General features: G+C 49.3%; 3 protein-coding genes across 3 annotated transcripts; 1 reads left to right on the top strand and 2 right to left on the bottom strand.

The window, feature by feature from the left end:
- Positions 1-1,572: 1,572 nt before the first annotated feature.
- On the bottom strand, positions 1,573-5,096 carry LOC128728490 (rab11 family-interacting protein 5). Its single transcript, XM_053822116.1, has 4 exons — positions 5,050-5,096; positions 3,513-3,657; positions 1,749-3,413; positions 1,573-1,660 (listed from the first exon to the last, which is right to left on the bottom strand). Exons 1-4 carry the CDS (start codon positions 5,078-5,080, stop codon positions 1,654-1,656), a joined length of 1,848 nt encoding a protein of 615 aa, XP_053678091.1. The 5' UTR covers positions 5,081-5,096; the 3' UTR covers positions 1,573-1,653.
- A 4,552-nt stretch (positions 5,097-9,648) lies between these two features.
- Positions 9,649-14,489, top strand: LOC128729246 (protein shifted). Its single transcript, XM_053822911.1, has 6 exons — positions 9,649-10,201; positions 10,327-10,470; positions 13,031-13,231; positions 13,300-13,395; positions 13,737-13,940; positions 14,018-14,489. The coding sequence occupies exons 1-6, from the start codon at positions 9,784-9,786 to the stop codon at positions 14,092-14,094; spliced, it is 1,140 nt and encodes a 379-aa protein (XP_053678886.1). The 5' UTR covers positions 9,649-9,783; the 3' UTR covers positions 14,095-14,489.
- On the bottom strand, positions 14,398-15,346 carry LOC128729247 (5-demethoxyubiquinone hydroxylase, mitochondrial). Its single transcript, XM_053822912.1, has 2 exons — positions 15,202-15,346; positions 14,398-15,139 (listed from the first exon to the last, which is right to left on the bottom strand). The coding sequence occupies exons 1-2, from the start codon at positions 15,344-15,346 to the stop codon at positions 14,709-14,711; spliced, it is 576 nt and encodes a 191-aa protein (XP_053678887.1). The 3' UTR covers positions 14,398-14,708.
- Positions 15,347-26,446: the final 11,100 nt, after the last annotated feature.

Raw genomic sequence — 26,446 nt, 5'->3', positions numbered from 1 at the left:
TTAGCCTTTCAGGGGGCCGCTTTTTTGTGCCCTTTCTCCAGCAGCAGCGTGTGGAACCGTTGCCTTACGCCCCGAAGGCTTCGCCAGTTTGTTAATTAATGCTCCAACGTGGCGCGTGGAGGACACAGGACTAAGCGCGCGCAGGACTTGCGCCCAATCGCCTCTGCCGAGGTGCATGTCAAAGCATGCCACAGATGTAATGATGCTTCCGAAAACGCACTAATAGCCTGAGCGAGAAAAAAAAGAAATATGGACGATTTTTTCCCCCAACCACCGAACGAGGTTTGATCTCCGACGGATGTGATTTGTCATTAGTTCGGCGGTTTTTTTTTACAACGTCCTTTATCCTTTTATTTTCCACAAAACTACGCACATCCCTGCGTGGGATAAAACCCCCGAGCCGCTTTTTTTTAATACCCAGCTCGCGTTGAGCCAAATTCTAATTACTCGCTCGATTCGCTCTTGCGCCATTTTCGGAACATAATGATCGCATATAATTGAGGTTGTAATTAAGGGCGTTACTACTGGCCGTAATAAGCCTCCTTACGCACAAGCTGAAACAAAAACCAACCGATCATTATTTATTGCAAAAAATCCAAACTGGTGAATATCGCGCCACGTCACACATGCTCCAGTTTTCCGCGGTTTTCCATCAAACGGCCCATATCATGTGCGCGCGGGAAATCAATATGCACACTACTAATTGCCGCTCAAATGGGCGAGCTGCATTTGCGTACGATTTACCGCTGAAAAAGTCCCTCTTATTTCATTATCTCCTCACGTTACAGTAAATTGGCGAATCATCGCGAGCAAAACGCAGTTCTTTCACACTAAGCCTCACAAAGGTAGCCGTGGGTTCGATTCCTTTTTTTATAATTTCGTTTTAATAGTAAAAAAAATAATATTATTAATAACAATAGAGATAATATAATATTCATTAACTGTGATTATGCTGTAGAAGTTCGGCCGGAAACGTTGGCTCCAATAAAATACGCTTCATCCAATAAACGGGTCACAAATTTATCCTATTTCGCCACCGCGGCAATAGCGATTGAGCGCGATTTTCCGCAAAGAGGCATGGGGAATGGGAAAATGCACATAATAACGTTGTTGTATGTGTGTGTGTGTGTGTGTCGTGAGGTGAGGTGTGAGTGGATGGAATGATCTCGATTTAAATTATACTCTTTTCGTCGCACACACACAAACAAACACACTTTCACAACCCGCCTGGAAGCGGGGTGGTTATCATTCGGCTTTTCCTCGCTTTTCCTCGAGGGTCCCCACACGCGGAGGGGAGGTAAATATAGATTTTTCATCTTCCGCTTTTTTCTGTCCCTCGTCTGCTTGTGTAAACTTTTGATTAACCTAATAAATTGTTCGCCGCCCGCTCGGCCGGTCGCGCAGTGGTTAGTTGATTGTTCCATGACGGTCACGCGAATCGAGATGGTCCGTTTTACATTAATGAGTCGGTTCGCCTTCTGTCCCCTTCCGTTCGCTTTCACCCCGGCACTGCAGTTGCCTATTTATCACGTAGTTGCGGTCGTTTGATCGGCTCTGGGTTTTTTGTTTCTGTTTTTTTTTGCTATTTTCTTGCTAAGCAACACACGGCGTCCTTGCAGGCGGGTTGCAATCGTCGCGGACGGAACATGCGGATCATCCACTGCAAAAGAAAAAAAAAAGCCCCAATCAGAGCGTAAGTAAAACTGTCCGGAAGAAAAGGAAGCAAAAAAAGGAAGCACCCCATTTACCTTTTCGTGGGGGTCGCCTTTTGGTACGGATTCTGCAGTATCTTCGGGTGGCACTCCATCACCTTCAACAGCAGGCTGTCGAGGTAGTCCTCGAGCTCCTTCACCTTCTGCTTCTGGTAGTGCACCTCGCTCTCGAGCGTGTGCGCGATTTTGATCACCTCCTCGCGCGATTTTCCCTCGTACTTTGCGAGCGTTTCCGGTGACACTTGGGCGAGCTTCGACTGGCGCTGGGCGGCTGCAGCGGCCGCGGCCACCGCCGCAATCTGCTCCCCATTCTCGCCCCCAATGATGATGCGCTGATCGACACCACCCCCACCACCACCGCCATACTGCTGCTTGCCCCCGTGCAGCTTCTTATGGGCGGTCACCGACGCCAGCGCTCCGGATGAGGACAAATTCTCGAGCGAATCCGCCCGATGGCCACCACTACGGTGCTCTTTGACGAAGTGCTTCAGCTTCTTCGTGAAGCTTTCCTTCTCCGGTTTCCCTTCCGGTGGTGGGGCGGGAGATTGACGCCCAGCGGCCATATCCTGCGAGCCTACGCGTGTCAGTGGTCTTGGTACCACGGTCGGTGCTTTGGTGTTGGTGTTACTTTGGTGCTCCCGGTGGTTCGCTTTACCCAAACCCTCAAGATCCGGTGAGGTGGGTGCCGTTTGTGAGCGATTTCCGGCCACCCGATGCTCTCCCGCCGTCTCATCCTGCCGTTCACGTGGGCTTTCCGGTTCGGAACGTTGCTCTTGCTCCTGCTGCACCGAAAGCATCACGCGTGAGCTTTCCCACGACCGGCGTTTCAGCGAATCCGTGTTACCGATGTCCAGGTGCTTGCCGTACAGCTTCTGCTCCCATTCGTCAACCTTCTCGCCCCGTGTGGCCGTGTGGCCAGCCTCTTGGGTAGCTTCAACGTGCGTACCACCGCGACCAGACCATTCCACCGGTGTAGAAGTCGCCAAAACCGTCCCAGTCGTCGTCGGTGTTGACTGTGCCGTTGGTGTTGATGATCCAACGGAAGCTCCCGCGCCAGGACGCAAGTTCAGCGAACCATTCGAGCTTTTGTGCGACAGATTGTCGAGCACAAACTCATCCTCATCCTCGCTTATAACGCCCGGATCGGCATCACCGAACGTTTGCTTCGACTGACGACTTCCTGCAGGTGGAACCACTGGTCCTGCGCCAGCTCCACCACCTCCAGCCAAGCTGGAGTAGCTACCACTGTACATGGACGCATCATCCGCCCCAGGACCGTCCTTATCCTTGCGCCCTTCCTTCTTCCCAATCCCTGAGATGTGCATCTTGGAACCAATCGACTTGGCGATCTTCTTCAACCCCTTGCGCTTCTCAATCGCACCGATACTCAGCAGCGAGCCTCCAACACTCGACGCCAGGTTGCTGATCGAGCTTTTGCTCTTCTCCTTCTTGCTCAGGTCGGTCAGCGAGCCGGCCTTCACCGTGAACGAGATCCGCACCTCCAGCTCCCCACGGTCTTTCTCCTTCTTCTTCTCCTTATCCTTGCTCTCCAGCTTGTACCAGCGCGAACGGGGCCGCTCGTACACCTCCATCTCGTTCAGTGGCAACACGATCCGGCCCAGGAACTCGTCCATCCCGACGCTGTTGTGGTGGAGTGCCGTCAACACCAGCTGCGCCTGGTTACCCTGGGTGGGGATTTGCCTTTTGAGGAGGGGAGGAGCGAAGGAAGGAAACATTAGTGAAAGGGTTTCTAAGAGAGAGAGAGAAAAAGGCCCTGCCTGGCCTGGTACGGCCACTTACAGCTCGCATTCCTCATTCCAGACCACGGAATCGGGCGCCTTCTGCTTGATGGACGTCTGGTACTTCTCCTTCCCGAGCGCGATGATGACGAAGCAGTTGTTCGTGCCGCCCTTTCCCTTGATCAGCAGCCCTTTGGCGCGTTGCACTGAAACGAGACGATATGCATCATGTAACGGTACCGGAACGCTTCGAAAACGCCAACATTCCCTTCCCCGAAAAGAAAAACAGAAAATCCCGTCGTTAACGTGCCCCTCTGCTGGTGGGTGCTTCTTCTTCTTCTTCTTCTTCTTCTTCTTTTCCGATCACGTGATCCGGGAAGGGTGCCGCGAGGTTGGGTGTAGATCCGGTTTTTTTTTAGTTTTTTTTTGTTACTTTTGGATCGACCCGCTGAGGCGAGGAAGATAATCGGCGTGGGAGAAACCCCAACGTCACTGACCGGGTTTTGGTCGCCAGCTGTTAGGGGGTGTTCAGCCCCCCCCCCCCCCACTCCTCCCCCTATCTTCAGAATAAACGAACAACACACCCCCTTTTTGGGAGGGGGTGGAAATATGAAACAAATTTATGCGCGAGAAAAAACACACAAAAAATGCTTCCCTGTTTTTTTCAATCTGCTGTGATGAGTAAAAATGTAGGAATTTTTTCGCCAGCTTCCGTGGAAAAGGAAAAAAAATCCAAACCAAAATCCATCCCCCCAAAGACGCGTGCCTTGAGAAACGGCCCAATTTGCAGCTGGGGCGGAGAGCAACCAAAAAAAAGCGAGCATGCTGCCTCAAATTCGTAACCCAAATTAATTAGCCAACTCAACGGGAGCGAAGGAAAAGCTGAAACCAGGGGGTGGAGGGAGGTTGGGGAAAAACAGGCAAACGAGAATAAACACCGGTCGGGCTTTTTTTACATGCCTCGTAAAGCCTAACGAGCTCCCGTTAGTTGGCCACTTCAAGCGCAAGGGTGCATCAATTCCAGCGAATCGCAAGGGTCTTAAGCAACCCTGAAGTGTCTATTTCGCCTATGCTAACTTCTTCCCCCCTAATACTTAAAGCAGGGGGGGGGGGGGCTTGAATTCACATCCCACAACCGACGGCTCCTGGGTGTAATGTACCACCCCCCCCCCCCCCACCCCCCTCCCACAGCCACCCAACCTAACCCGTTTCAGCAATCAATCGTGCAAAACATCCGAGACCGAGGGTGTAGTATTAATTTTCCAATCCACCCTCGCTCGCTCGCGCCTAGCGGGGAGTGCGGGGGTGGAAATGCGATAACGTGAAGCCGCGATAAGCCTCCCCACCCACCAGCAGGGAATGGAGTTTCGAATGGAACGCTCGGAAACGGTGTAATGATGCTTTACAATCTCCTCTCAGCTCTCAGCTTTCAGGTGGATATGACTCACCGCGGTTTCGATTTTGCGCGTCACCTCGCGCAACATTCCATTTCGCATTATATTTTCGAATGTTTTATTTTTATACCGTTTTTTTTTTGCGTGTGTCCCACGGTTTTTTTTTCGATTTGTTTGCGCTTTGCTGGTCAGGCGTGAACTTACCTGTCACTTGAATGTGCGTTGGGCTCCACATTGTGTTTGCGCCTGTTTCGTGGTGTTCCAAGGGGGATGAGAGAGGGGCGTGAGGGGTCCCGTCTCAACACCTGCTGGTGCGTGTCCGGATTTTGAGCCCCACTTGTTGGCCAGCTAGAGGGCGCTAGTGTGCACCGAGCTGGTGTGCAGAAATTAATGCTCACTTTCGGGGGCACTTTCGGATCGTATGCTGATCGATGAACAGCTGATTGGTGGTGGTTGGTGGGTGGTGGCAGACGGTTGGTGTGATGTACCCACACACACACACAGAGACACACACACGTGTGGTGTTTTTGGATTCCAGGCGAGCGTGCGCGCGCGTGAAGGACGCGGAAATACCGCGAAAAAGACGCACGAAGAAAGCAACAAACCCAAAACACGGTCACTTTCTATCCGCCCTCACCCGTGCTCCTTCTTCTCGCCGTCCCCTCACCACAACGGACTCCGGTGGATGTGCGGGGTGGAGGTGGGCAGGCCAACACAAACAGGACACCGCTTGGAAACGGCACGGTTCTTCAGGAACAGGTGATCTTCCTGGTGCTTTGGTATGTTGCGAGCGAGCACGACTCCCGGAGCTGGCTTTTTTGTCTCACTCACACTGGCTCACCGAAAGGGTGCCTTCCTGCCCGTCAGCTTTGCCGCAGGTGACACATCATACCTTGCGGGGTTTTTGTAGCTAGGGAGCGCACCTTTGTTTGCACGGAGCGAGCAGAAAGAAGCAAAACTAACGCACGTCTCACGACGACAGGGCACAAAACCCTACGACGGAGGTTAAGGGCTAAGGCACACGGGGTTTTCCTCCTCGGGTGGGCAAGCAAACAAACAAAAAAAAAGCACAAAACCCCGAAAATGAGAAGGCCACTTCAGCACGCACTACGCAGCCACTATGCTAACCTACTATGCTATGCTATGGCGTTAATGACCGCCCCTATTTCTCTCTCTTCCGTGATGAGTCGACAGCGACACGAGCGATGTTCCGATGACTCAGGTGAAAACGACTATAGCTCGACAGTTCATCGGAGCCGCGGAACTTCACTCACGCCTGCTGGAAAGCTTCTTTTCGTGCGACGACGTGCAAGCAGGGGCGAGAAAAATGAGGAGTAATTGGAAAACCTTTGTGCACGACACAAAGCAGTTGTAGAAATTATTCCCTATCAGTAAAAAGCGAATCAAACGGACTGTACATCGCATTTGAATGGTTCATTTGAAGGTAAACACTGGTGCGTTTTTAGGCTGAAGTTCAATACTAGTTCATTTTGACTATTTCATGTGACACAGATAGGTGCGAGACAGTACCAATTTTGATTAAACTAAACGTATTTTGGCGTGTTACAAACACTTTTCATACCAAACAAGCTCTAAAATATAAATAACTATTTATTATGCATAAATAATGTATGAAATAACTATCTCTAATTAATATTTTTTTAATTTGGATACAGAATAACGGTCGAGTTGCAATTTGAATTTTGTCATATTGGGTTGAGAGATAAGTTCATAACAAATGCTTTAATTTCTCCTTGTACGCACAAATCAACGATTACTCTACTAATATAATCAAATAAATATCCATTCCTTTTACTTTTAACCGTTTTCTAGTTCCTACTTTTGCAAAACCATAATCTAAAACGTTGAGAGAGTTATTAGTATTATTGGGACTCCTCAAATGTAGGTTTCTATATTTTTTTAAAGGACAATTTTGAACAAGAATTCGATAATTTTTTAAATAATACACTAAATTTTGCTGTAACGATTTATTTTCTCAGACACAGTGAGTCAAACAAATCTATTAGAGCTTTTGGTCAATTTGAAAATGTCAGCAATGACTAGCCTCCTTTCCCTCGGTTCTAGCGAATGTAGCTACGTCATCGAAATATCATAAGTCACAAATTCGGATAAGAAAGCGATCTATTCTATGTTGCTTGCTGCAGATTCTATAAGAGTGCATAAAATGGTAGATAAAAAAAATCCTTTCAATAGTAATCCTCCTAACGTTTCTATTAATTTTCAGTAACCAACGAATTTGTTCATTTCCGTTGCAAACCAATTTGACAGGTCACGAAGCATAAAAGCTTGTTAATGGTCAAGCGCACACCCTGAGGCGATGAAATATGAGAATTTCAGGCAGTTGTATCCCTTCATCTCGACGGCCACATCATAGCAAAAAGCGTAGACTGTCATGCTTGGCAAAAACCGACGCAACCTCTCACGAAAGGAACGCATGCGCCACTTTCCAGCCTGGTCGTGAATCTGTGCCATCCGAAGATGAACGTAGAAACAGGTTCCCCTATCATCCATCATGCCGTGGGTCAATATGGCAACCGAAAAAAGCAACCATAAGCCGACCTGGTTCACTGCGTGATCAATCACGATCAACTGACCCGAGAGCTCAGGCAGTCTATTGATGTGTGCGCGCCCAATCAACGAGCAGTATATAATACACACACGCAAGAAAAAAAAAAACAAAAAAAAGCGCTAGCGAAGTGACAACAAAGTGCGATGCATCTTCGCGCCCCGATTCCAAACCGATCGCGGGCTGATCGGATGACGGTTTCCGTTTAGATTAATTGGCTCACTTCAACCAACGAGAGGCTGCGCTCGGCAGCCGGATGCGATTTGGCAGTTGTTCGGCTCGGGCCGCGGAACATCGGAGGATCGAACATTAATTGAATTAATACTACGATACCCAGCTATCAAACCTCGCTGGCAGGACTTTTTTTCCACGATCAACCACACGTTTCGGGCAGGCTGATCGATACGCATCCGGCAACGCGAAGTATAACGGCAGACTTCCAATCTTCTCCAAGTGCGTGTGTGTGTGTGCGTGTGTGCTAAAGAGAGCAAAACAGCAACAGCGGGTGTGTGTGACAGAGAAAGAGAGAGAGAGAAAGATTTTTGGTGAATTTTTATAGACATATATTTACATGCATACATTTCCGTGCCCTTTGCGCCGAATCGTTCGACCCGCGACCGAAAACCGACTCGTTCACGCGAGCGGGGTAGCCGCAAAGATCGCACACGGGGAAAGGCTCTACCTGTGAGCTTTGCTGCAGAAGTAAGTATCCCGGGCTGCGAGCTTACGGAATTGGGATTTATCTTGTTGGCCTGCTTCGCCCCACCGGGTTTCTCTCTTCCGCTATCATCCATTTTATCGCGCGCTCTTTCGCTCCCACCGGGCGGCCTTCTCGCTTTCTCTATCATTCTCATCTTCCCTTGCTTCTTTGCTTCTCCACATCTGTTATTGTAGTCTCTTCATCCCCGCACCCCGTCCTGCCCCCCCCCGCAAAGGGGGGTGAGCGCGCCAACCCCCCCCCCGCCCCCCCCCTTTCGAGGAAGATGGCATATTTTTTTGTTGTTGTTTTAGCCCGCGTTCTTACGTTTTTCCAAATGCGATCGATTTTCTTCCTGCTGCGTTTTTTTTCTTCTCTCTCTCTCTCTCTCTCTCTCTCGCCTCACCAACCAACTTTCCGAACCGCTGACCAGGCTCGAGGTGTCGGTGTGCTCGAGCTGACCGTGTTTGTTTAGTCAAGGTTCTACGTTCGCGGCACCGCAACGGGCCGCCTCGTGTGCGCGGGTGCATATAGTAACGCTTCTCCGGCTTTTTACCAATTGTCCACTGCCGCTTGCGCAACGTTGCCCGACTGGCTGGCTACTACCGGCGGTAGGAAGCTGTCAGACACCTAGCACGCATCTGTGGGAGGCGAGAGAGAGAGAGAGAGAGCGAGCGGGAGAGAGAGAGTGTGTGTGTATGTGTGAGAAAGAGAGAGAGAGAGAGAGAGAGAGAGAGAGAGAGAGAGAGAGAGAGTGAGAGAGGAAGTGTGGATGCGCGAGATGCAACAGGGATTTAGCTAAGTTGCAGCTCGCTATCTCGTGCATCTGCAAAATGATGCGTCAGTGGACCTGCAGCAGGCCCTAGAGGTCAAGGAAGCGCCCTTTTTAAGGCCTAAACAACAAGGATTTCCCAGAACTGCATCTCGGACAGTGACGTACACGACGCCCGTACCCAGAATCCTTTCCATACAGTCACCTTTGAAACACCCGCGTAACGCGAATTCGCCTTAAGAAGCTCTGAACAAGGCCACCCGAACGCCCCGATTAAGCTCGTGTGTAACGCGAAATTCGAAAGTGGCGTACCACTGGCACCGGTTGCGCATGTCTGCACGCATACTGACGCTCAAGGTTACCTGCCGGTTTTGCTGCCGGGATTACGCTCGAACGGGTAGACGTTTCGGCTCCAGCGCGTCTCCTAGGCTGTTTCTTGTGGCCGTGTTTCCTCGTTCTCTCTCTTTCTCCCGCCCACGATGCGAGGAGTTTCTGCCAAAATCTGCTTGCGCGTTGCTCTAACGCCGTAATTGGCTTTCCTTCGGTCGCTCACCGTTGAATGTTTCTCTCACGTGCATGATTCTACTCACTACTCGCAGGATGCCTGGTTCGCCGCTAAGGAAGCACGCGTTAAAACGGTGAGTGGAGCGAGCCCGGTCTGGAAGGATAACGCATAACTCATTTAGGGGTGACAGGTAGCTTGACAGTCGAGAACACGGACGACGAACGTTGCGAGAGAGAGAAAGAGAGAAGAACTAAAAGCAAGAGTTGATAACAAGAGAAAGCAAACGCAACAGCAGCAGAGAAGAAGGATATTCGCGTACAAAATTAATAGTGACAGCAAGAGTAGAAGATCTAACACAGAGTAGAACTCGCTACAAGATGGCCGAAACGATGTTCAGACAGCGGAAGGCTTGGACACTGGTGGGGATGCTGGCGGTCACGCTCCTCTTACCGGTGGTGCAGTCCCGCCAGGAGTACTACTACACCTACCAGGACCCGTACGACGACGATCTGTCACTGTGGATCAACGAGCAGCAGGTGAAGATCTTCAGCGGTGTCGCCATGAAGATCTACGCCATCGATAATGGACGTGTGTCACCGCATATCCGTGACCCCAACTTCAGCCAGTACCTGCCGGTAATCCCCTCGGAGGTGAGCTGCGTCAACTTCACGTGGAAGGCGGGCCTAAAGAAGTACTACTACAATTTTGACCGCCTGATGTCGGTGGACGAGAACATTCTGAAGCCACCGACGATCTCTATCAAAACGGTCGGTCGCGTACCGAAGAACGCTAAGGGTAGGTAAGGGATGTTCCCTGTCAAGTGGTCTGCTTCGCCACATTTACTGACGGTCACTTTCTTCTTCCTTATCTTCCGCTCTTACTTTCGGACATCAACCAACATCCCGGCCTGGCATCTTTAGAGTTCAGTGTGATCCTGCCATGCTCCGGTAATGTATCGGGCATCGCAATGTTCAGCATTGGACTCCTGATCCAAACGCGGAAAGGCAAACCGGTCCCCGGTACGCCTCTCCGCATCAAACTGCGTAAGGAATGTGCACATAGAGGTGTGTATGAAAGATCTTCTACTCTAACATCTTCTTCGCAAGGTAGCGTATGCCTTTTTGTTGTATTTGCCTACTTCTATTATGTTTCTGTTGTGTCCTTGCTTCCCATTCCTGCGCCACCGGATTCTGTAACGCCCTTTCTTATCTCTAACCCCTTTCGGTCTTACTCTCTGCTATCGATCTATCCATTTTATCTCCGCTTAACTAACGCCTATAAAAATACTAATAGCTTTCTCTTTTTCCATCCATCCTTTTCATTCATCCTGATCCCAATTTCCTTTCTAATGATCTTTCTCTTTCTTCCTTTTTTTCTCTCTTTTTTCCTATCTCTCTCTATTGCTCTCTCTCTCTATCTTTCTCTCTCTCTTTTTCTGTCTTTGTATGGTTTGGTCTTTCGCTCTATCTCTCTTTCTGTCTCTCTCTGGTTGCGTCTCCAAATCCCAAACACCTTTCTCGCTTCCGTATCCTGCAAAAATCCTGCCTTGGTTGCTGGTTGGTCTTCATCAGGGACTGATTTTGGAGCGTAGCACAATCGTCAAATCGACACCTTTAAGGTCACGCTGTATGTAGGATGGAGAAGGCAATTTCGTCAAATTATACCCAGAAGCCATATTCAGCCATTGTTTCTTGTATTTTGCATTTCACACAAAACTTGAAGTGATGTTGGTTTATTGGTAGCCCTGAATCAAGCTCTTCTGTAGCAATGTTGCATATCAGAATTTCGTGGAAATTTCGGGTATTTCGTGAAAAGTTACGCTGGAGTTTAATATCTGATTTGTCCAATATTAGTCTACATCCAAGATTGATTTTAACATCATACGATTATTTTTAATTCGACTATGTACTCGAACAGATTGCATCTTATCTCTTCCAGTATTCTATTAGCTATCAAAATCCAATTTAGGGTCATAGCACAGCTTGCCCTTAAACGATCCCTAAAATTCTGATATTCTGATATGCCTTGAATATTGCTCTTCCTGGTGTCGACGAATGCCTCCTCCGTCCTAACTTGCTTTCGGTCGTTGCTGCTGCTCCAAATCAACATTCCGCTCAGCTGATGCTTCCGCTTTGTTAGTCATAACCCCGAACCGCTTCACATGTTGGATTAGCACGAGTTGACACACGCTTCACGCTACCCTCGAAAAGGTCTTGTGGCTTTATCGCTTGTGGCATTCGCTTCTCATACACCATCCCACAATCATCGCCGTGCTGGAAATACTCAGCGTTCTACCATGCCCCTTTTTGACCACTGTCCCTTGAAACGCCGACGACGAAGAAGAAAAACGTACAAACCTTCCCTCTGCTTCGCGACTTTGCAGCATTTCCGAGTGCACCGAAAACGGCCCCACCCCCACTTCTGTAAGCGTTTTGGCAGCTCCGTAGAGCCTCGACCGCAGGCATTCTACCCCACAAAATTTGGCGCCAGCTCAGAGAGCAAAACCGGAAGCGGAAATGCTGCAAATCCCAACCCACGCGTGCCCACCGATAGATGAACTTTCGTACCACGATCGTCACTTTTGGCGGGAAACGCCAAACCCCGAACGTCGGGAGCATCAAGCATGCTTTTTCTCCCTGTCTCCCGCTTCCTTAGCCCCCCCGCCCCCCTCAGCCTACATCCCCCTCCACCCCCACCCCCACCCCTCCGGCAGCGTTTCAATGTGTGTGTGTGTGTGTAGCGAAACGGTACATCCTGCCGAGGCGAAAGCATGCGCGCACGTGGCGTTCGAAACACTTTGGGAGGTTCGAAGATGGCCCGATAGGTGGCGCGTTTGTTTTGCGATCTCGCGATTCACGCAATGTTGGGGGCAGCAGCCCAAAGCAAGCAGGTTGCGAATGTGGTGGAAAAGCACCCCCAACCTCCCATACCCCTCCTGCTCTCCTCCACCGGACATAAACGCAAACCCTTGCCTGGTTTCGCCGCTGTACAGTTTAATAACATCAACTTTTATTGCTTCCATTCGCCGTTTGGGCGCTCGTTTATTTGCTCTCCTTTTTTCGGTTTCTGCCTCAATCTCTCTCTTTCTCTCTCTCTCTTTCTCTCTCTCGTGTTCTCACTCTTCCCCTCGCACGTGTTTTGATTCCCTGCTCTTGAACGTCGCCTTTTTTGATTTTTTTTCGTTTTTCAAACTCACCCCTTTTTAAAACGGTTCCACCCTTGTCGATCTTTCCCAACCCTGTGATCGCGCGCGTGTATTTGTGTGCGTGTATGCGTGTGTGTGAAATTCGTGCATGTGTATGTATGTCCCGGGGAAAACCCAAAATGGGCCAATCAACCAATCAACCAATCCGTTCCCGGCCGCACCAATGCCCCCTCACTCACCCTGTCCTGGGCCGCGAACCCCCCCCCCGCATTCTTATAAATCCCCGTCCCTTCAATCGCTTCAAAATGAACACGGAATGAACTGAAACCGATACACACACGAAACGTATGTGCCTCCCAATCCCCGCTCCTTCGGATGAACGGTAAAATGAAACAAAAATCCACGAAAACCGAACCGGGGACGAAATCCTAACTGGGGGAAAACTGGCGACCCGTTCCTGACCCTCCCCCCGCCAAAAGGACCCGATCCGGAGTGTGACCGGAAGTGCGCCAACAAGGGCGTCTGCAACGAGGACAAAATCTGCCAATGCCCGGAAGGTTACATGGGCCAATACTGCCAGACGGCGCTCTGCTACCCGCAGTGCATGAACGGGGGCAACTGCACCGCTCCCGGCACCTGTTCCTGCCCCCACGGCTACCAGGGCCGCCATTGTGAAGGAGGTAATGTAGGGTGTTTTAGGTTTACACCAAAGGACATGCCAGCAACTCATGTATGCTTGTTTTTTTAGGGATCTGCGCCGAAAAGTGCCTTAATGGTGGCAAGTGCATCCAGAAGGACAAGTGCGAGTGCACTAAAGGATACTACGGGCTACGCTGCGAGTACTGTAAGGATCAATTCTTGCTGTTTGTTTAGTTGACAAGGAACCGGCAGAAAACAAGGAAACAAAACACAAAATGATGGATATTAAGTTGATCTTCCTGGTTCTATTCTTCAATATTAGAACCATGCATAAATCATCTCCAATATTGCATTCAGTGGCCAATCTAATGAACAGATAGCAGCTAGATATAATCTGATTTTGAAGCACAGAACCGAGAGAAATAATTGAAAAGCTTACATTTGCTGGTGCTTTCTTGAGCTGTGTTCGGTTCCTTGTCGTCAGTCAACCCACGCTGACCTGTGTAAACAGCTCTCCCTTAACGATGTTCCGGTCTACATCCACAGCCAAATGCGTCATTCCATGCCTACACGAAGGCAAGTGCCGAGGAGTGAACAAATGCCGCTGTAAGCCAGGCCTAACCGGTGATCACTGCCAGATAGGACGCCGACAGCGTTCCACCTGCAAGCGACCCTGCAAGCACGGGTTCTGCAAACCGAACCACACCTGCGAATGTAACGAAGGATGGTACGGGCGGTTGTGCAACCAGCGTAGGTACCCGCCAACACTCGCACTGGCATCCTGTTCCGTTGTCCCTGCCCACTAACCGCCTTTTGGTCTTTCGCAGGAGAGAAGAAGCACAGAAGCGACACCGGCGGCGACGGTGACACGCAAACCAGCGCGGTCACACTTCCAAAGAACTAGCGGCCCGCCAGCTAGCGCACACCAGCGACACCATCGAGATTAAAGACATGCTTATTAATGTGGAGATTAAAAGACACACCGGTGATATAATAAAGTAGAAATCCTGAACCTGAGCGATGTAAAGCGAGCTTATCCGAGTCCCGTCTTGCGGTCTAATCGGGCTAGTGTCGGCCCTTTTGGCAGCTGGAACCTCTTTTAGAGGGAGGGAACGATTTTGTGACATACCCCACGCTTTAAATGTGTAGTTTGAAGACGAATGTGTGGATAATTTTCACTAAAAAAAACGCTGGGATATGTTTGGCTACGTACGGTTTATTTGGTAGTTCCGTGCATTCGTTCGACTATTGTAGTTTGGTCTACAGCATCGCTAATAAATATGAACAATATTAACAGCAAAATAAATCATACTGAAAACCCACGCTTAGGGCTACGGCCAATCCGAGAATTTCCGCCACATTTTTCATCGCTCGAACTTTCGCTTATCCTGCTAGCTTTGTGCTAGTATACCAAAACGCATTTGCTAGGCGAATTTGATCATGAACCCTAGCTTAACCTTGACCAGCACACATGGCACTGGGAAATCAGCTTCCGAGCTGGCATACTCATGCCGTCACCTAAACCTTCTCCGCAATCTTAATTGCCGTACGGCATCCGAACTTGATGACGTCAGTCAGAGCGCGATAAAAGGGCGCTTGTTCCGCACCGTGCGCGATTCCGGTGTCGTGGTGTTCCTGTTCCTCATCCCGGAAGCGTTGGATCGTGTCGAGCAGCTCCTTGTCGGTGAAAGTCGGATCATCCATCAACTTTCGCAGCTGGTCGTTGTAATGCTCAACTATCACGGACTCGACCGCGACCGTACACGCCATAGCGGCTTTCTCACCCAGCAGGGCAGTTCCAGCACCCAGCGCGAACCCGGCTACATTCCAGAAGGGCAGCAGTGCGGTTGGTCGTGCACGGTACTTGTTTATCAGCCGATCAAACTCCTCTTTGTGAGCTTTCTCCTGCTCCCACATGTGCTGGATAGTTTTGCCCGACTTTGTGTGTCCTGCCAAAGGTGGGAAACGTTAACAGGATCGAGAGCTTATTAAAGATGCAAACTCAACCTACCGAGGACGGCCATCTGACCACGATAAATTTGATTAGCCCCCAGTTCTCCGGCATGGTCTACTCTTAAAACGCTGTCCACCAGCTTCGAGCATCGCTGTGCTGACAATCCTAACCCCGTGTGTACTCCTCGCGTGATTTGCAGCATTTGGTTAGCTAAAAAGAGAATGAAAATAAATTTTACATTAAACATCCAACACAAATAACCAATTTGCATTGAGCACTATCATACCAGGCATCGTGTTTGATCGAGTTTCCAAAGCAAATAGTATGCTACCACCGTAATTCTTCACGTGCGCTCAAGGTATTTCACAAATGTTGTCAATATCACCTTTCACTAACTTGTGGTGACTTTTTTAACTTTTTTTTTAAATACGGTACAAAATATATTCTCTAACGCTCGTGTGCCTACAAAAATAACTTGATTCTTCACTGGTTTATTTTATTCCACTCCTTAGGAGAGTTATAAAGATTTTAAGCAGAATAACAATGATTATTTTGTTTACACCAACCAAAATAAACACAAAACGTGATATTATTAGTGTCACTTTCAAATGACGTTACTGTCAAATTTGTAGCTGTTAACATGTTGATTTTTTTTACAAATTGAGAATACACGTTATACGTAAGTCATGGTAAACATTTGTACTATTGCAATCAATTATAACACAAAAAATTAATGTTTGATAAGATAAGAGCTGCACATTTTACGTGGAAAACAAATATAACTGGGCAAGCTGTCATCCTGGCTACCGGAGGGGTGCTATAATACTGAATGTTTTGTCTGATCAAACAACGAAACGATTTTTAGCCGACAATAACATGGATTTTCGGTCTCGCAGTAATTCAAAAACAAGTTAAATATCTTATAATGCTATAAAACCAAGGTTTTGAATCTTTATTCAAATGCAAACTTTGAATATCTCATTCCAACGGATCCTCAGAATGCTCTGTGAAAAGTACTATGCTATAAAACGTGATTTATCTGAGACACGAACCATTTTAAAACGACAAGCGTGTGCGTTAGGGGAAAATTTTGAAATTATGTCTACAAAATGTTGAAAGCGATTGATTTCCTTTTTTCCCTAAGAAAGCACCTATCAGGCGCCAATGTACCTGAGGGCATTGGCTCACATTTCCAGTAACCACAAAGAAACGACTTAAAATAAATTGCCCCTTTCTGTGCGCCCGATAGCCGGATTGTTAACTTCCGCTGTTGGTGTTCACGGGTTTCGACTCGACCATGGCGACACCACCAAACCCGGTACAGTATATGGGAGAGAATTATTTTTCAATCTTCCACCAAACAATCGCACATAACCCTTATGCACCCTAATAGCAGCCCCAGCCAAACGCCCCGGTACGGTTGTCCGCACCATGTCGCAATATGTCAATTGCGGTTGATTGCAGCGCCGGGTACGATATCGGGCACCGGGTACCATACCTAAACAATGAGCCCTATTGTAAGGGATCCCAATTCCCACCCTTCACGGTCGCCAAGCCGCCGAAGCAGGGAGGAAAATAAAAAAGAAACCAACCCACGTCTCCATTCCATCAGACCACGGGTGATGGTTTTCCGTGGGCAAAGATTAGCTATCGCCTGGCGATGGCTTCTTCCCGTGCCCTGAATCGAACCAATCAATCCGGAAGTGCGACCGGGAGCAAGAAAGGGGCCCGAAAAGGGTGGCGCGCTGGCGGGAAAAAGGGGCGCGCAAAAGGCACAATCGAACGTTTTTTTTTTTCGCTTTTTTTTCAACCTTTCTTCGCCACGAGCCCAAGCTCGAGATACACAGCTGGGCTAGCGGAAGTGCTGGAAAGTAAACAAGCCGGCCCTTTCGCCCTTTACCCTCCGTCCCATACCGCCAGCCCACACCAGCGCATCGGGGTAAGGTGTGCATTGTGCAACCGGTTCGAATATTGGGCGCGCATTTTTCCGCATCCCGCTTATCGACCAAATCGGGACGAATGCAGAACGAAGACGCTGACTCACACTGGTTTGAAAGCAAACCCGAGCTGGCTCGGTTCCGGAGCTGCTCCAGAAGCTACCCCTGGTCAATCAACATCCGAAAGGCACACCGCAGCTGGGAAAATGCCAGCTACACCAGGGGAGGGATTTTCCCGAACGCGAGGTCCATTTGTGTGGCTTTTCATCCCACGGTGGTAGTGGAACGTTTCCGAGATTGAGTCGCAACTTGGGATGGCTTAATTATGGCGCTTGACAGGGAAATCCGATGTAATGTACAGCGAAAACAACGAAAAAAAAGGGCAAACACACACACACAGATGGGGACGCATTCGAGCGAGACGAACACGAACGCAGGCACATTAATCTGTTGGCCCAAGCGGCGTATTAATCGAACCTAATTGACGATAAATTAGCTCGCGCGACGTTAAGCAGCTGTTTGCTTTTAATTTAATCACGCACTCACACACACACACACACACACACGATGGGCTAAAGGGCCCTACCAGGGTGGTCGACGTGCTGTAAACATGCGCTAGCGGCACATCCGGTTGCTGTAATCAATTACAGTCCTTCAGCAAATCGTACCAACGCCCGCTTCGGAAGCCATCACCGGAAGGGCCAGCTCCGAAGGGCGTCTTGGCACCCTTTCGAAATAAAAGCAACCCTTACCACCCCACCTGGGAGGTGGTGGTGACATCGAACTTCGAGTGGACATTCGGCGAGGGCCGCCCAAAATTAACATCGCACGCGTGGATCATCTTCTCCCTTATTAACCCCTTAATAAGAGCTCCGGCTAATTAATTAACGGCCTAATTGAATGGGCGATCTGTTGCGCTTGGGCGCATTTGGAGGAAGTTTTCTTGGGAATAAATTTTCCCCTCCACAACCGTTTCCGGTGGGTTGGGATGGCCTTGGGTTTGCGATCGGTGGGGTTTGATAATGATCCATTCGGTCGCAAGAACACGCTCAGGATGCTGAACGAACTGCCGGAAAGTGAACAGATCGCCTGAGATCGAGCGGGATTGCATGGGAGCTTGAAACACGGCTCTGTTCACACGATCCTGCGCGTCTCCGCTACACCAGACACCAGGAGGTGTCGGAAAGGCCCTTTTCACCCCCCACCGGCGTCGACGCTGATTGGGTTATTCCTCTTAATCGGCGCGTTTTTATGGCCCATCAAAGAACAATCAGGGCTGTAACACATTGCTTTAACAGGCATCGGTTGGCTCTTCTGTTCCCTCTTCATTAACCTTTTGCCGATGTGTCAATGTGTGTCTATTTATAGGATCTCTTTTTTTTTTGTTTCTTTTCATTTAAAACACTTCACGTGGCTAAAATACAGTCCGCTAGCGACTGGCAGGGTGAGATGTTATCTAATCTTTCAATATTGTTTAGAAATGCCATTGGTCGACGACGAACCAGCGCTTTTATCTCAATCGAACGTGATAACTCGCAGGTTGAGCAGCACGACTGCAAATTTCCAACAACCACCAGCGAGCATCAGATGTCAGTCGTGGGGGATAATTCTGTGGCTGGCAGCGTGACAGTTGCGAGATGTTCTCGCATACATTATAAAGTAACGATCTCTATATATGGCTTCAATATGTCCGTATTCCTTTTTTTTCACTTTCTGCTCATTAAAGACATGCACATGACGTCGTCGGTTGTCGCATGGTTGTCTCAAGCCGAGGATCCAAACCGCACAAACATCTGGTAACACTTCTCACCGAGCATCGTCAGCACCAACACGACCATCCTAGTACGTCCATCCTTTACAGCCCCTGAAGTAACCTAAAAACATTGCAAATGAGCAACGAATCAATTACTCGATGACAGCAACCATTGCGCCAAAGCAGCCGTCAATCGGCGCGATCACGGATTACTGTCACTTTTTGTTTATAACGAGTGTGAGAACTTCTTCCTAGGGCATCCAAACCGTACCACCGAGAGAACCTGACGCTTAATGGAGCAATAAAAACGGGCATAGAACAGAACCATAAACGCGCATTTAACAGGGATTTATCCTTAATTTATTAGAGCGCGAGAAACGCGAAGAGAAAGTCGGACGGTGCGTTGTACCGTCGGACACCTGGTGTGAAGGGAAAGCGTGAAAATTACACTCCAACCGCGCTGGAGTCGTTTGAGAAACCGCAAGGCACGTCAAAGGTGGGTTTTTTTACGATTGAAACCTTGAAGATTCTGTCTTGTACATTCGGGAAGTCTGAAACACCGCGTTGGATACACGAAAAGGGTACGTCAGCAGGATCTCCGGACGATCTCAGGAGAAAAGCATTTCCTGGCGAAGACCAGTGGACGTGGAAGTGAAGTAAGCCCCTTCAGAGTGATCCCTTCGAGACGTTTCCACTGTCTGGTCAGCAGCAACGGTAGCGCTCAGGCACCTCCAGAGACGTACGTGAGACATCGGCGATACCTGAGCTCCGTTCAGGTACTCCTGCCTATAGCAACAGCATCCGGCATCCGCGACAAAAGCATGGCAGATGAACAGAGAAAGAGCGAAAGGTAGCTCTCAAGCACCGTTGCGGTAGCCGAGGGCGCCCATAATTGCATTCGCGTAAGGCCTGCCCCGAGTCCGGAAGCGCCCTAACGAGGCTTGAGTACAACAATCCGAGGGTGAAGGAAAGGCACAAAAACCCTCTACGGTGGAAAAGAGGAGATGTACAAGGACTGCACACGTGCACCGTACCACCCAAGGTGTGCAAGGGCTTGCGCTAAGGGAGGCAGCGTTCACTCAACCCCAATATTTACGCCCGGTTTTAATTACTGTTTGTCTAACAGGGCATGTTCACGGTTGCTGCCGTTGTTATCTCGCGTTATGTCGAGTGGCTCACGATATCTCGATGTTCGATGGTTATTAATCCTGGGACCGCAAAAGGAGCGCCGCTTGAACGGTGCGAACCGAACCCAGCGTGGTCCTTCGAGTGGTTTCAGCTTCGTTATCACGCCGAGAAAGGCAACGCAGCAAAAGGACGTGGCGTGGCCCGAAAAAAAGGACCGCTCGCTAGCGATTGTATCCTTTTTTTTTGCTTCCGCTCTTCGAGAGCCCTCGAATTATTCCAGCTGCCCAAAACGCTAAGTGCGTCTCGTGTCCTGCAAGCGACAGCAGCTCCGGGTCGCGCTAGTGGCGTCTCGCTTTGGTAAAGTGAAATAAATTAGACAATTGTTAGCTCTCCTGCTGGGTGCGCACGCTACATTTTAGGGCATTACTCCGAGGCGACGCTCGCGGCCAGGTCCTCAAGATCCTCAAGTGGTCAGTCGTCATCGAAAGGACGACGCAACAACCAGAAGCCACGAGCGATGCGTTGGCAAATGACAGAGATTGAACAATGCAAAAATAATGAAAATCCAAAAGAAGAAGAAGAAGAAGCAAAAAACGCACACAACAATAAACGACATCTGGATAAAGGGCGAAGAAAGATGCCCCCGGGAAAAAAAGGGAGCAAAAAAAACCCCCCAAGTCTACGTTTCCTGGAGCTGTCTCTCGTAGGGACATGGGAGGGAAAGAGCGAGAAAGCCAGCGGCCGTTGAAGCGAGAGCGCAACAGATTCGTGGTGTCTCGTACGGATCGTGGAAAAAAAAGGTCCTTTTTCGCTCTCGCAAAGGCCTAGGGCAACGTCTCGAGGGTTGGCCAAAGGATGAGGGCGCCCTTTTCCGCCCTACCACCGAAGGATGCGTTTGCTTTTTTGTGCAACAAATACTTTTCCGCATTCGGTTTCCTCCCGTTTTGCCTCGTCGTTTTTCCATTCCCTCTCCTCCTTCGCTTTCCTGTCCTTCGCTTCCTTCGGGACGTGTGTTTCTTTTTTTCTTTTTCTTTCGTTTTCCTTTTTTTTTGCGCATTCCTTCAGTAGGAGCGCAACATCTGGCATTTGAATGTCGTCGGATTTTCCTCCACTGCCAGCATCCCACCTGCCCTCCCCCTCCCCCCCCCCCCATCTTCTTACCTCCTCCCAATGTTCACGCAACGCGACCCACCGACTTCGACACTCGAGTTGAGTTATTCATCTCTGAAGGGTTTTCGTCTTCATTTTCTCTCTCTCTCTCACTCTATCTTTTCTGTCTCCTGTTTGCTGTAATCCTCCTCCCCCTACTCGCCTTATTCTCGCACCTCTCACACCCGCGGTCGCTTTCCCGCGACTCCCGAGAAGGAGTTCCAAGGGCTCGTTGGTGGTGATCTCGATTTCGTGCTCTTCGGTCGCTCGTTGGGCTCCTTTTCCTTCCACCAAGGGGTTTTATTTCGGCTTTTGTTGTTGTTGTTGATATATTTTCCACCCTCCGCCACCTCCTTCCCTCGGCAAAACCCACCGAGCTCAGGTTCAGCTCCCACGATAAGCGGCAGCGAGGACTAAAACGAAACCGAAACCGAGAGGAGCAACAACGAAGCGAAGAAAAAAAGCACGTTCACCAAGCAAGACAAGAAAAACGACCCACACACACACACACGCGCGCGTGAAGATGACACAAAAAAAGGGCCCTTGTAGGGGCCCTGTTTCTCTTTCCGGCTGATTAATTCCTGCAAAACCCGCCCAGCGTCTCAGCCTCAGCAGCTCACCGATCTTATCATCGCGATGATCTTGTGACACTTTTCCTTGCTGTAACACGATCCACTTCGGCTGGGAAAGGGATGCTCTCTCTCTCTCCTTCTCTCTCTCTCACACACGCGCCTTTTAGTTGATCCTTACCCTTGCCGCGTTGTTCGGAGTGATGAATTTCCGTTTCAGTTTCATTGCCCCCTTTTTGTCGGCTCAGCCATTCTATCAAGCCCAATGATAGCCGGCTAGCTGTTTCCTAATTACCATTACGTTCGCTTTTAGCTGCGGCTTCTTCCTTTTTTTTTTTTATTCCAGCTTCTGCCGCTATCTTTCATCGGCCACCGTGGGTGAAAATTTTCCCGATAATCTTCCTCACGCATTCGCATAATTGCACCCCGGGTTCGGTTTGCATTTTCTAATTGATCGAGTTCCCGGGTCGGAGCTCCTGAAGCCCGCCGCAAGGATACGGGCTCGCGGTTCCAGCCGCGCAAAGGCGTAAAGCGGGGCAATTACTTAACTTTAGCTCGACATTTCCCGCTCGTTAGACGTGCCCGGCTGGTTGGTTGATCGTGCTCACGCAATCGCGCACCGGTGGTGGAGTTTTTTTTTCTCCCGTGGGAAAAGACGAAAAAGGTGTAGTAATTTTAATGCGGCTCCCTGGGCGGCAATAAAGTAGTCATTTTAATTTAGTTCCGCATTTCTCGCAGGTTCCTTTTAGGGGGGGGGGGATTGCATTTCCGGTTACAAGGATGCACGGTCAGTTGGTGGAAATGGGCGGCTATTTTGTTCTTTTTTTTATACCACCTTAATATGCTGCTTGAGTTCGTCCGTTGAATTTGAGGAAAATTGTGCCTAAAACATTCTTGATTGTGTATGTTTAGCGTCTAGAACATTCTGGATGTTTCATATTCTCCAAAATGCAGTGCATTTGAGGTTAGGTTGTTAATTAAATAAAGAAATAAATGAAGAAAAAATTAAGCAATGCATGATTACTGACATTCACTTCTCTGAAGTTCTTGCGGATTCATACACAAAATTACTAGGGAGTCAAATTTGGCTCTATTCTTACTTGCAGACCTCTAACAGAGAGATGGAAAAAGGCACCGAAACGAAACAAAACCAATGACACAGTTTGTCAATCTCCAGCAGCAAGAAAAAACCGAACAAGAAGCTATCGCTGGACGCAAAGCAAAGCCGAAAGGACTCGCTCACAAACGGCAACAATCAGCGACCCTGGCAGAGCGTCAAGCGAAACCAAGGTGTCCACGGCAAACAAAAAGGGACCTAAAAGAAAAGAAAAAGGTGTCCAAAGGTGACACAGCACCGCAAACACCGTTTAATACGAACGACTTTCTCCTCGTTAGGAGGGATTTCTTTTTCCAGCAACCTAACATCCTGCCGCGCTTCCGGCACAGCGTGACGAAGGGCGTCCGGTACGGATGCGGTCGTCCTTGGCAAAACAATAAAACAACAAAATTCTAAATCATTACAATACCGAACGGTACCGTTCCTTTGTGGTTTCTGTTCGCTTTCCGGTCTCCGGAAAGGGCCATTTCGCGCAGGAACGCGTCCAAAGTCCACGCGGTCAGTGAATGCAATTTCCCGAAGCGGCGGGTTTTCCCAGGATTTGTGCGTTTTGTGCGCGCTTTAGCTACAGCAGGCCGTCGAGGGATTAGCACCAGGTTTGTCGGTGCTAATTAGGTCTGGTATGTAGCTTGGTCCCCGCTCACTTAGATCACACCGACTGTAAGGGCCCGGACTTTGGATGGAAATTGGTAGAAACCGTCAGAGTCCGGAACCGGTATGCAAGTCCACGAAACCGGAAGACTAGACGGAATGAAGATCTTCGCCCAATGGGGTGAATGGTAATTTTTTTTCTCAACACCTTCCACCCAACGCTACACCACCATCGAGGGATCGGTTGAATGGCGTGATTGATCAAGCCCGATCAGGAGGGGCGATAAAAGTTCGGTCGTCAATCCCCACGGCTAATAAATCATACCTTCTCTAGGTCTCGCCCGGTGCTCAGGAGGTTTCAACGGCTTCCTGCTGACCGAGCCCTTCCACCGGGGTGAGGTCTGCTAATATTAGGTGCGTCTCATAAAAGTAGCCCTACCGAGACCGCGGCAGATTAGCTTTATTGGTTGAGCATTACGCGTTCGCGTTTAAACGCACCCGGCGAGAAGCAGGAGAAAAAAAAACGCGATCTCAGGCCGCTCGATAAAGCGACCCTCGATAGGCGTTGCATAAGCGTCGAAACGTCAAGCGAGGACGCGTTCACGATAAGACCGGACTGGAATCCGCCGGTTCCGGTTTCTTGTGCGCGTCCTCGGTGGGAAATCGCCGCTCGGCGTGGGGCGCACAGCTCCTCTAGATGCTTGGGGCGCTTGGTGATAAGACCATCGTGTGTTGCGTATTTGTTGTGTGGTAGCTGAGCTCGATCCCATGAGCAGAGAATTGGTTGGGCGCTGGGAATTTGAGGGCAGACCGTGGAGTGGTTCTCCTGCATGCATGATCGAGCTGGTGAGAATTTATGAGCCCCGCTTTTGGTGGACTGATTAGGCTGATTGATTAAACAGACGCAATGGTTGAGTTGGGGACGATGGAGTAGGATTTCTTTCTTCGTTCATTCGTTATTGCAAAAGATTTCGTTAGGTTTTACGCGCATTTACAGTCCGAAAAACCCGGCTGGTGGTTCTTGGACCATGAAGGTAACGAGGGCTGTGAATGAAATGTCCGAAAATTCTGGGTGTTACGACTTCTTGTAGTACGACATCTATAGCATTCGTCATAATTTGAATATAAGCTCACACAAAATTGCCATCTTGTGATCTTCAATGTCACAACGTAGCGAAGACGGCGTCCAAATATTAAACAAACTCGGAAATTTACATTTACGCGATTAAGACATCCATAACAATCATCATCTTTCGAAGATAGGCTCTATAAGATAACATCTTAGATCTATAACATCTTAGATCTAGAACTTCTCGAGATAACAAATACGGTACACAAAATACCCAAAAATTCCACAAATTCTTGGATGTACTCTAACTCCAGAGCACTTGTCATCTCTTCAAGAACTTCTCCGACGAGCACTCCCAAAAGCTGTGTTCTTAAATCTTTCCCCCTCTAGCAGATGAACCCAGCTTCCATCGAGCAGATAACTCCTTCGTCCTCCAAGCAAGCAGCGAAAAACCACCCGATCGATTCCGTTCCCACCGCAACCGGAAAGCGCCAGTCACGTCCAAGCTTCCTGCAGTGTGCATCAGGTCCAAGCGAGAACCAACCGCACCAGAAAGTGAGACCGGCGCCGCACCGAAGGGCTGTCCCTAGCGCCCCGACGAAGGCCAAACAGATGGCTCCAGCCAGCGATAAGCCCGCGCCGTTTGCGTACGCCTCGCGTCATCGCTCGTTGCGTTAGTGCGAAATTCATTGAACAGGCGAAGCAAAAAGTAAAAAAAAAACGGAGGAAACCGACTCCTCTACGAGATGGAAAGTTGGCAGGCGATCGAAACCAGGGGTTGGGAGGTCACTGCAACAACGCCAAGGGGCCGCCATCGTACTTACGTAATCCGAGGGTTGATAAGGCCGCGGTTATCAAACGATGGCGTTGTAACGGTGGCATGAAGGTTTTGGGGAAGAGGAAAGGCATTACAGGACGACCAGGAGCCCAGGCCGGTTGGTTGGCAACGGTGGCAGGGCGTCTATTTTATTGTGCACGATTTCTTTTCTTTTTTTTTTTTTGACTTTTCCCGCTCATTCCTTCAGCTTGCTCAGCTCTTTTGACAGCTCGCGCTACCGAGTTTCGTTGCATTCGTCATTATCGGGCGCCGACACAACCTCTCCGGTCTCCTCTCTTCTGTTACCCCTACACCAGCCACCTGTCCCCCCCCCCCCGCCCTCTGTTCCCCTTGCAGCACCCGAAATAGACGCCGATTACAACATTGCTGGAAGTTCCACCGGGAAGTTCCCGCCGCCATCGATAAATAAAGCTCCCTTAAGACCTGGGGGGTTGGGGTGGGAAATATTGACCATATCGTATACATATACTCCTCCTCCCCCCTCCCCCCACCCCCTTGACCACAACCCTCCCGATCCACTGAACGCCCGACGGATGAATAGCATTCCTGCGATAAATCATATGCTACCTTTATCGCACCGGGCTAAGGTTTTTGTGCTCACGCCTCCCTTCCTGCTCACGAACAAAAGGCGTAGCGTCCGTGACTTGTGTGCGTGTGGTCGAAAAAAAACCGATAGCCATCAATCAAATCAAGTGAATTATGAAATTTAATTTACTAAACGTGCCCGTTAAATAATGCATTTCAATATTACATCACGCTTAATTGCAGCACCGCGTGGATCCGCGCGTAAGGACCTGGAATTATGGAGGACGTTCCGTGAATCCAAAATGGCCGGTGGGGCTTTAGATTTCAGAATTTTTGGTTCCTCGAAAGTCTCATCTTCAGCAAAAAGGGGGGTAGCTCGTTGGGTTTGCGAATTTATTCACGCTATCAGTCTGCAAGTCGATTCGTTTTATTTTTTTATTTTTCATTCCACACACCTTCTTCATGGCACCCCGAAATCGCTTCAGCGTCTTCTCATCCCATCGGCACTGGAGGACTGTGTGTGTGGTTTTTGTCATCTAATTTGTGCGTCGTGAAATTATGACGCCATCGTCGCCGGATCAGACTTGACGCCAGTAAAATCCTTGCCGAAAGGAAGGAGTAAAAAA

The sequence above is a fragment of the Anopheles nili genome, chromosome X, assembly GCF_943737925.1.
Source record: "Anopheles nili chromosome X, idAnoNiliSN_F5_01, whole genome shotgun sequence".
Lineage (NCBI taxonomy): Eukaryota > Metazoa > Arthropoda > Insecta > Diptera > Culicidae > Anopheles > Anopheles nili.
Note: the sequence above shows the minus strand (reverse complement) of the source record. Positions and strands in the feature narration are given on the sequence as shown.

What these genes read in the sequence shown, in the direction of transcription:
- LOC128728490 (XM_053822116.1), bottom strand. Translation starts at nt 5,080, where the DNA reads ATGTGGAGCCCAACGCACATTCAAGTGACAG. An exon ending in AACGCACATTCAAGTGACAG is followed by an intron (nt 3,658 to 5,049) that starts GTAAGTTCACGC and finishes GTCTCGTTTCAG; the next exon opens with TGCAACGCGCCAAAGGGCTG. An exon ending in TGGAATGAGGAATGCGAGCT is followed by an intron (nt 3,414 to 3,512) that starts GTAAGTGGCCGT and finishes CCTCCTCAAAAG; the next exon opens with GCAAATCCCCACCCAGGGTA.
- LOC128729247 (XM_053822912.1), bottom strand. Translation starts at nt 15,346, where the DNA reads ATGCTGCAAATCACGCGAGGAGTACACACGGGGTTAGGATTGTCAGCA. An exon ending in TGGTCAGATGGCCGTCCTCG is followed by an intron (nt 15,140 to 15,201) that starts GTAGGTTGAGTT and finishes CACCTTTGGCAG; the next exon opens with GACACACAAAGTCGGGCAAA.
- LOC128729246 (XM_053822911.1), top strand. Translation starts at nt 9,784, where the DNA reads ATGGCCGAAACGATGTTCAGACAGCGGAAGGCTTGGACACTGGTGGGG. An exon ending in CGTACCGAAGAACGCTAAGG is followed by an intron (nt 10,202 to 10,326) that starts GTAGGTAAGGGA and finishes TGGCATCTTTAG; the next exon opens with AGTTCAGTGTGATCCTGCCA. An exon ending in TAAGGAATGTGCACATAGAG is followed by an intron (nt 10,471 to 13,030) that starts GTGTGTATGAAA and finishes CCCCGCCAAAAG; the next exon opens with GACCCGATCCGGAGTGTGAC.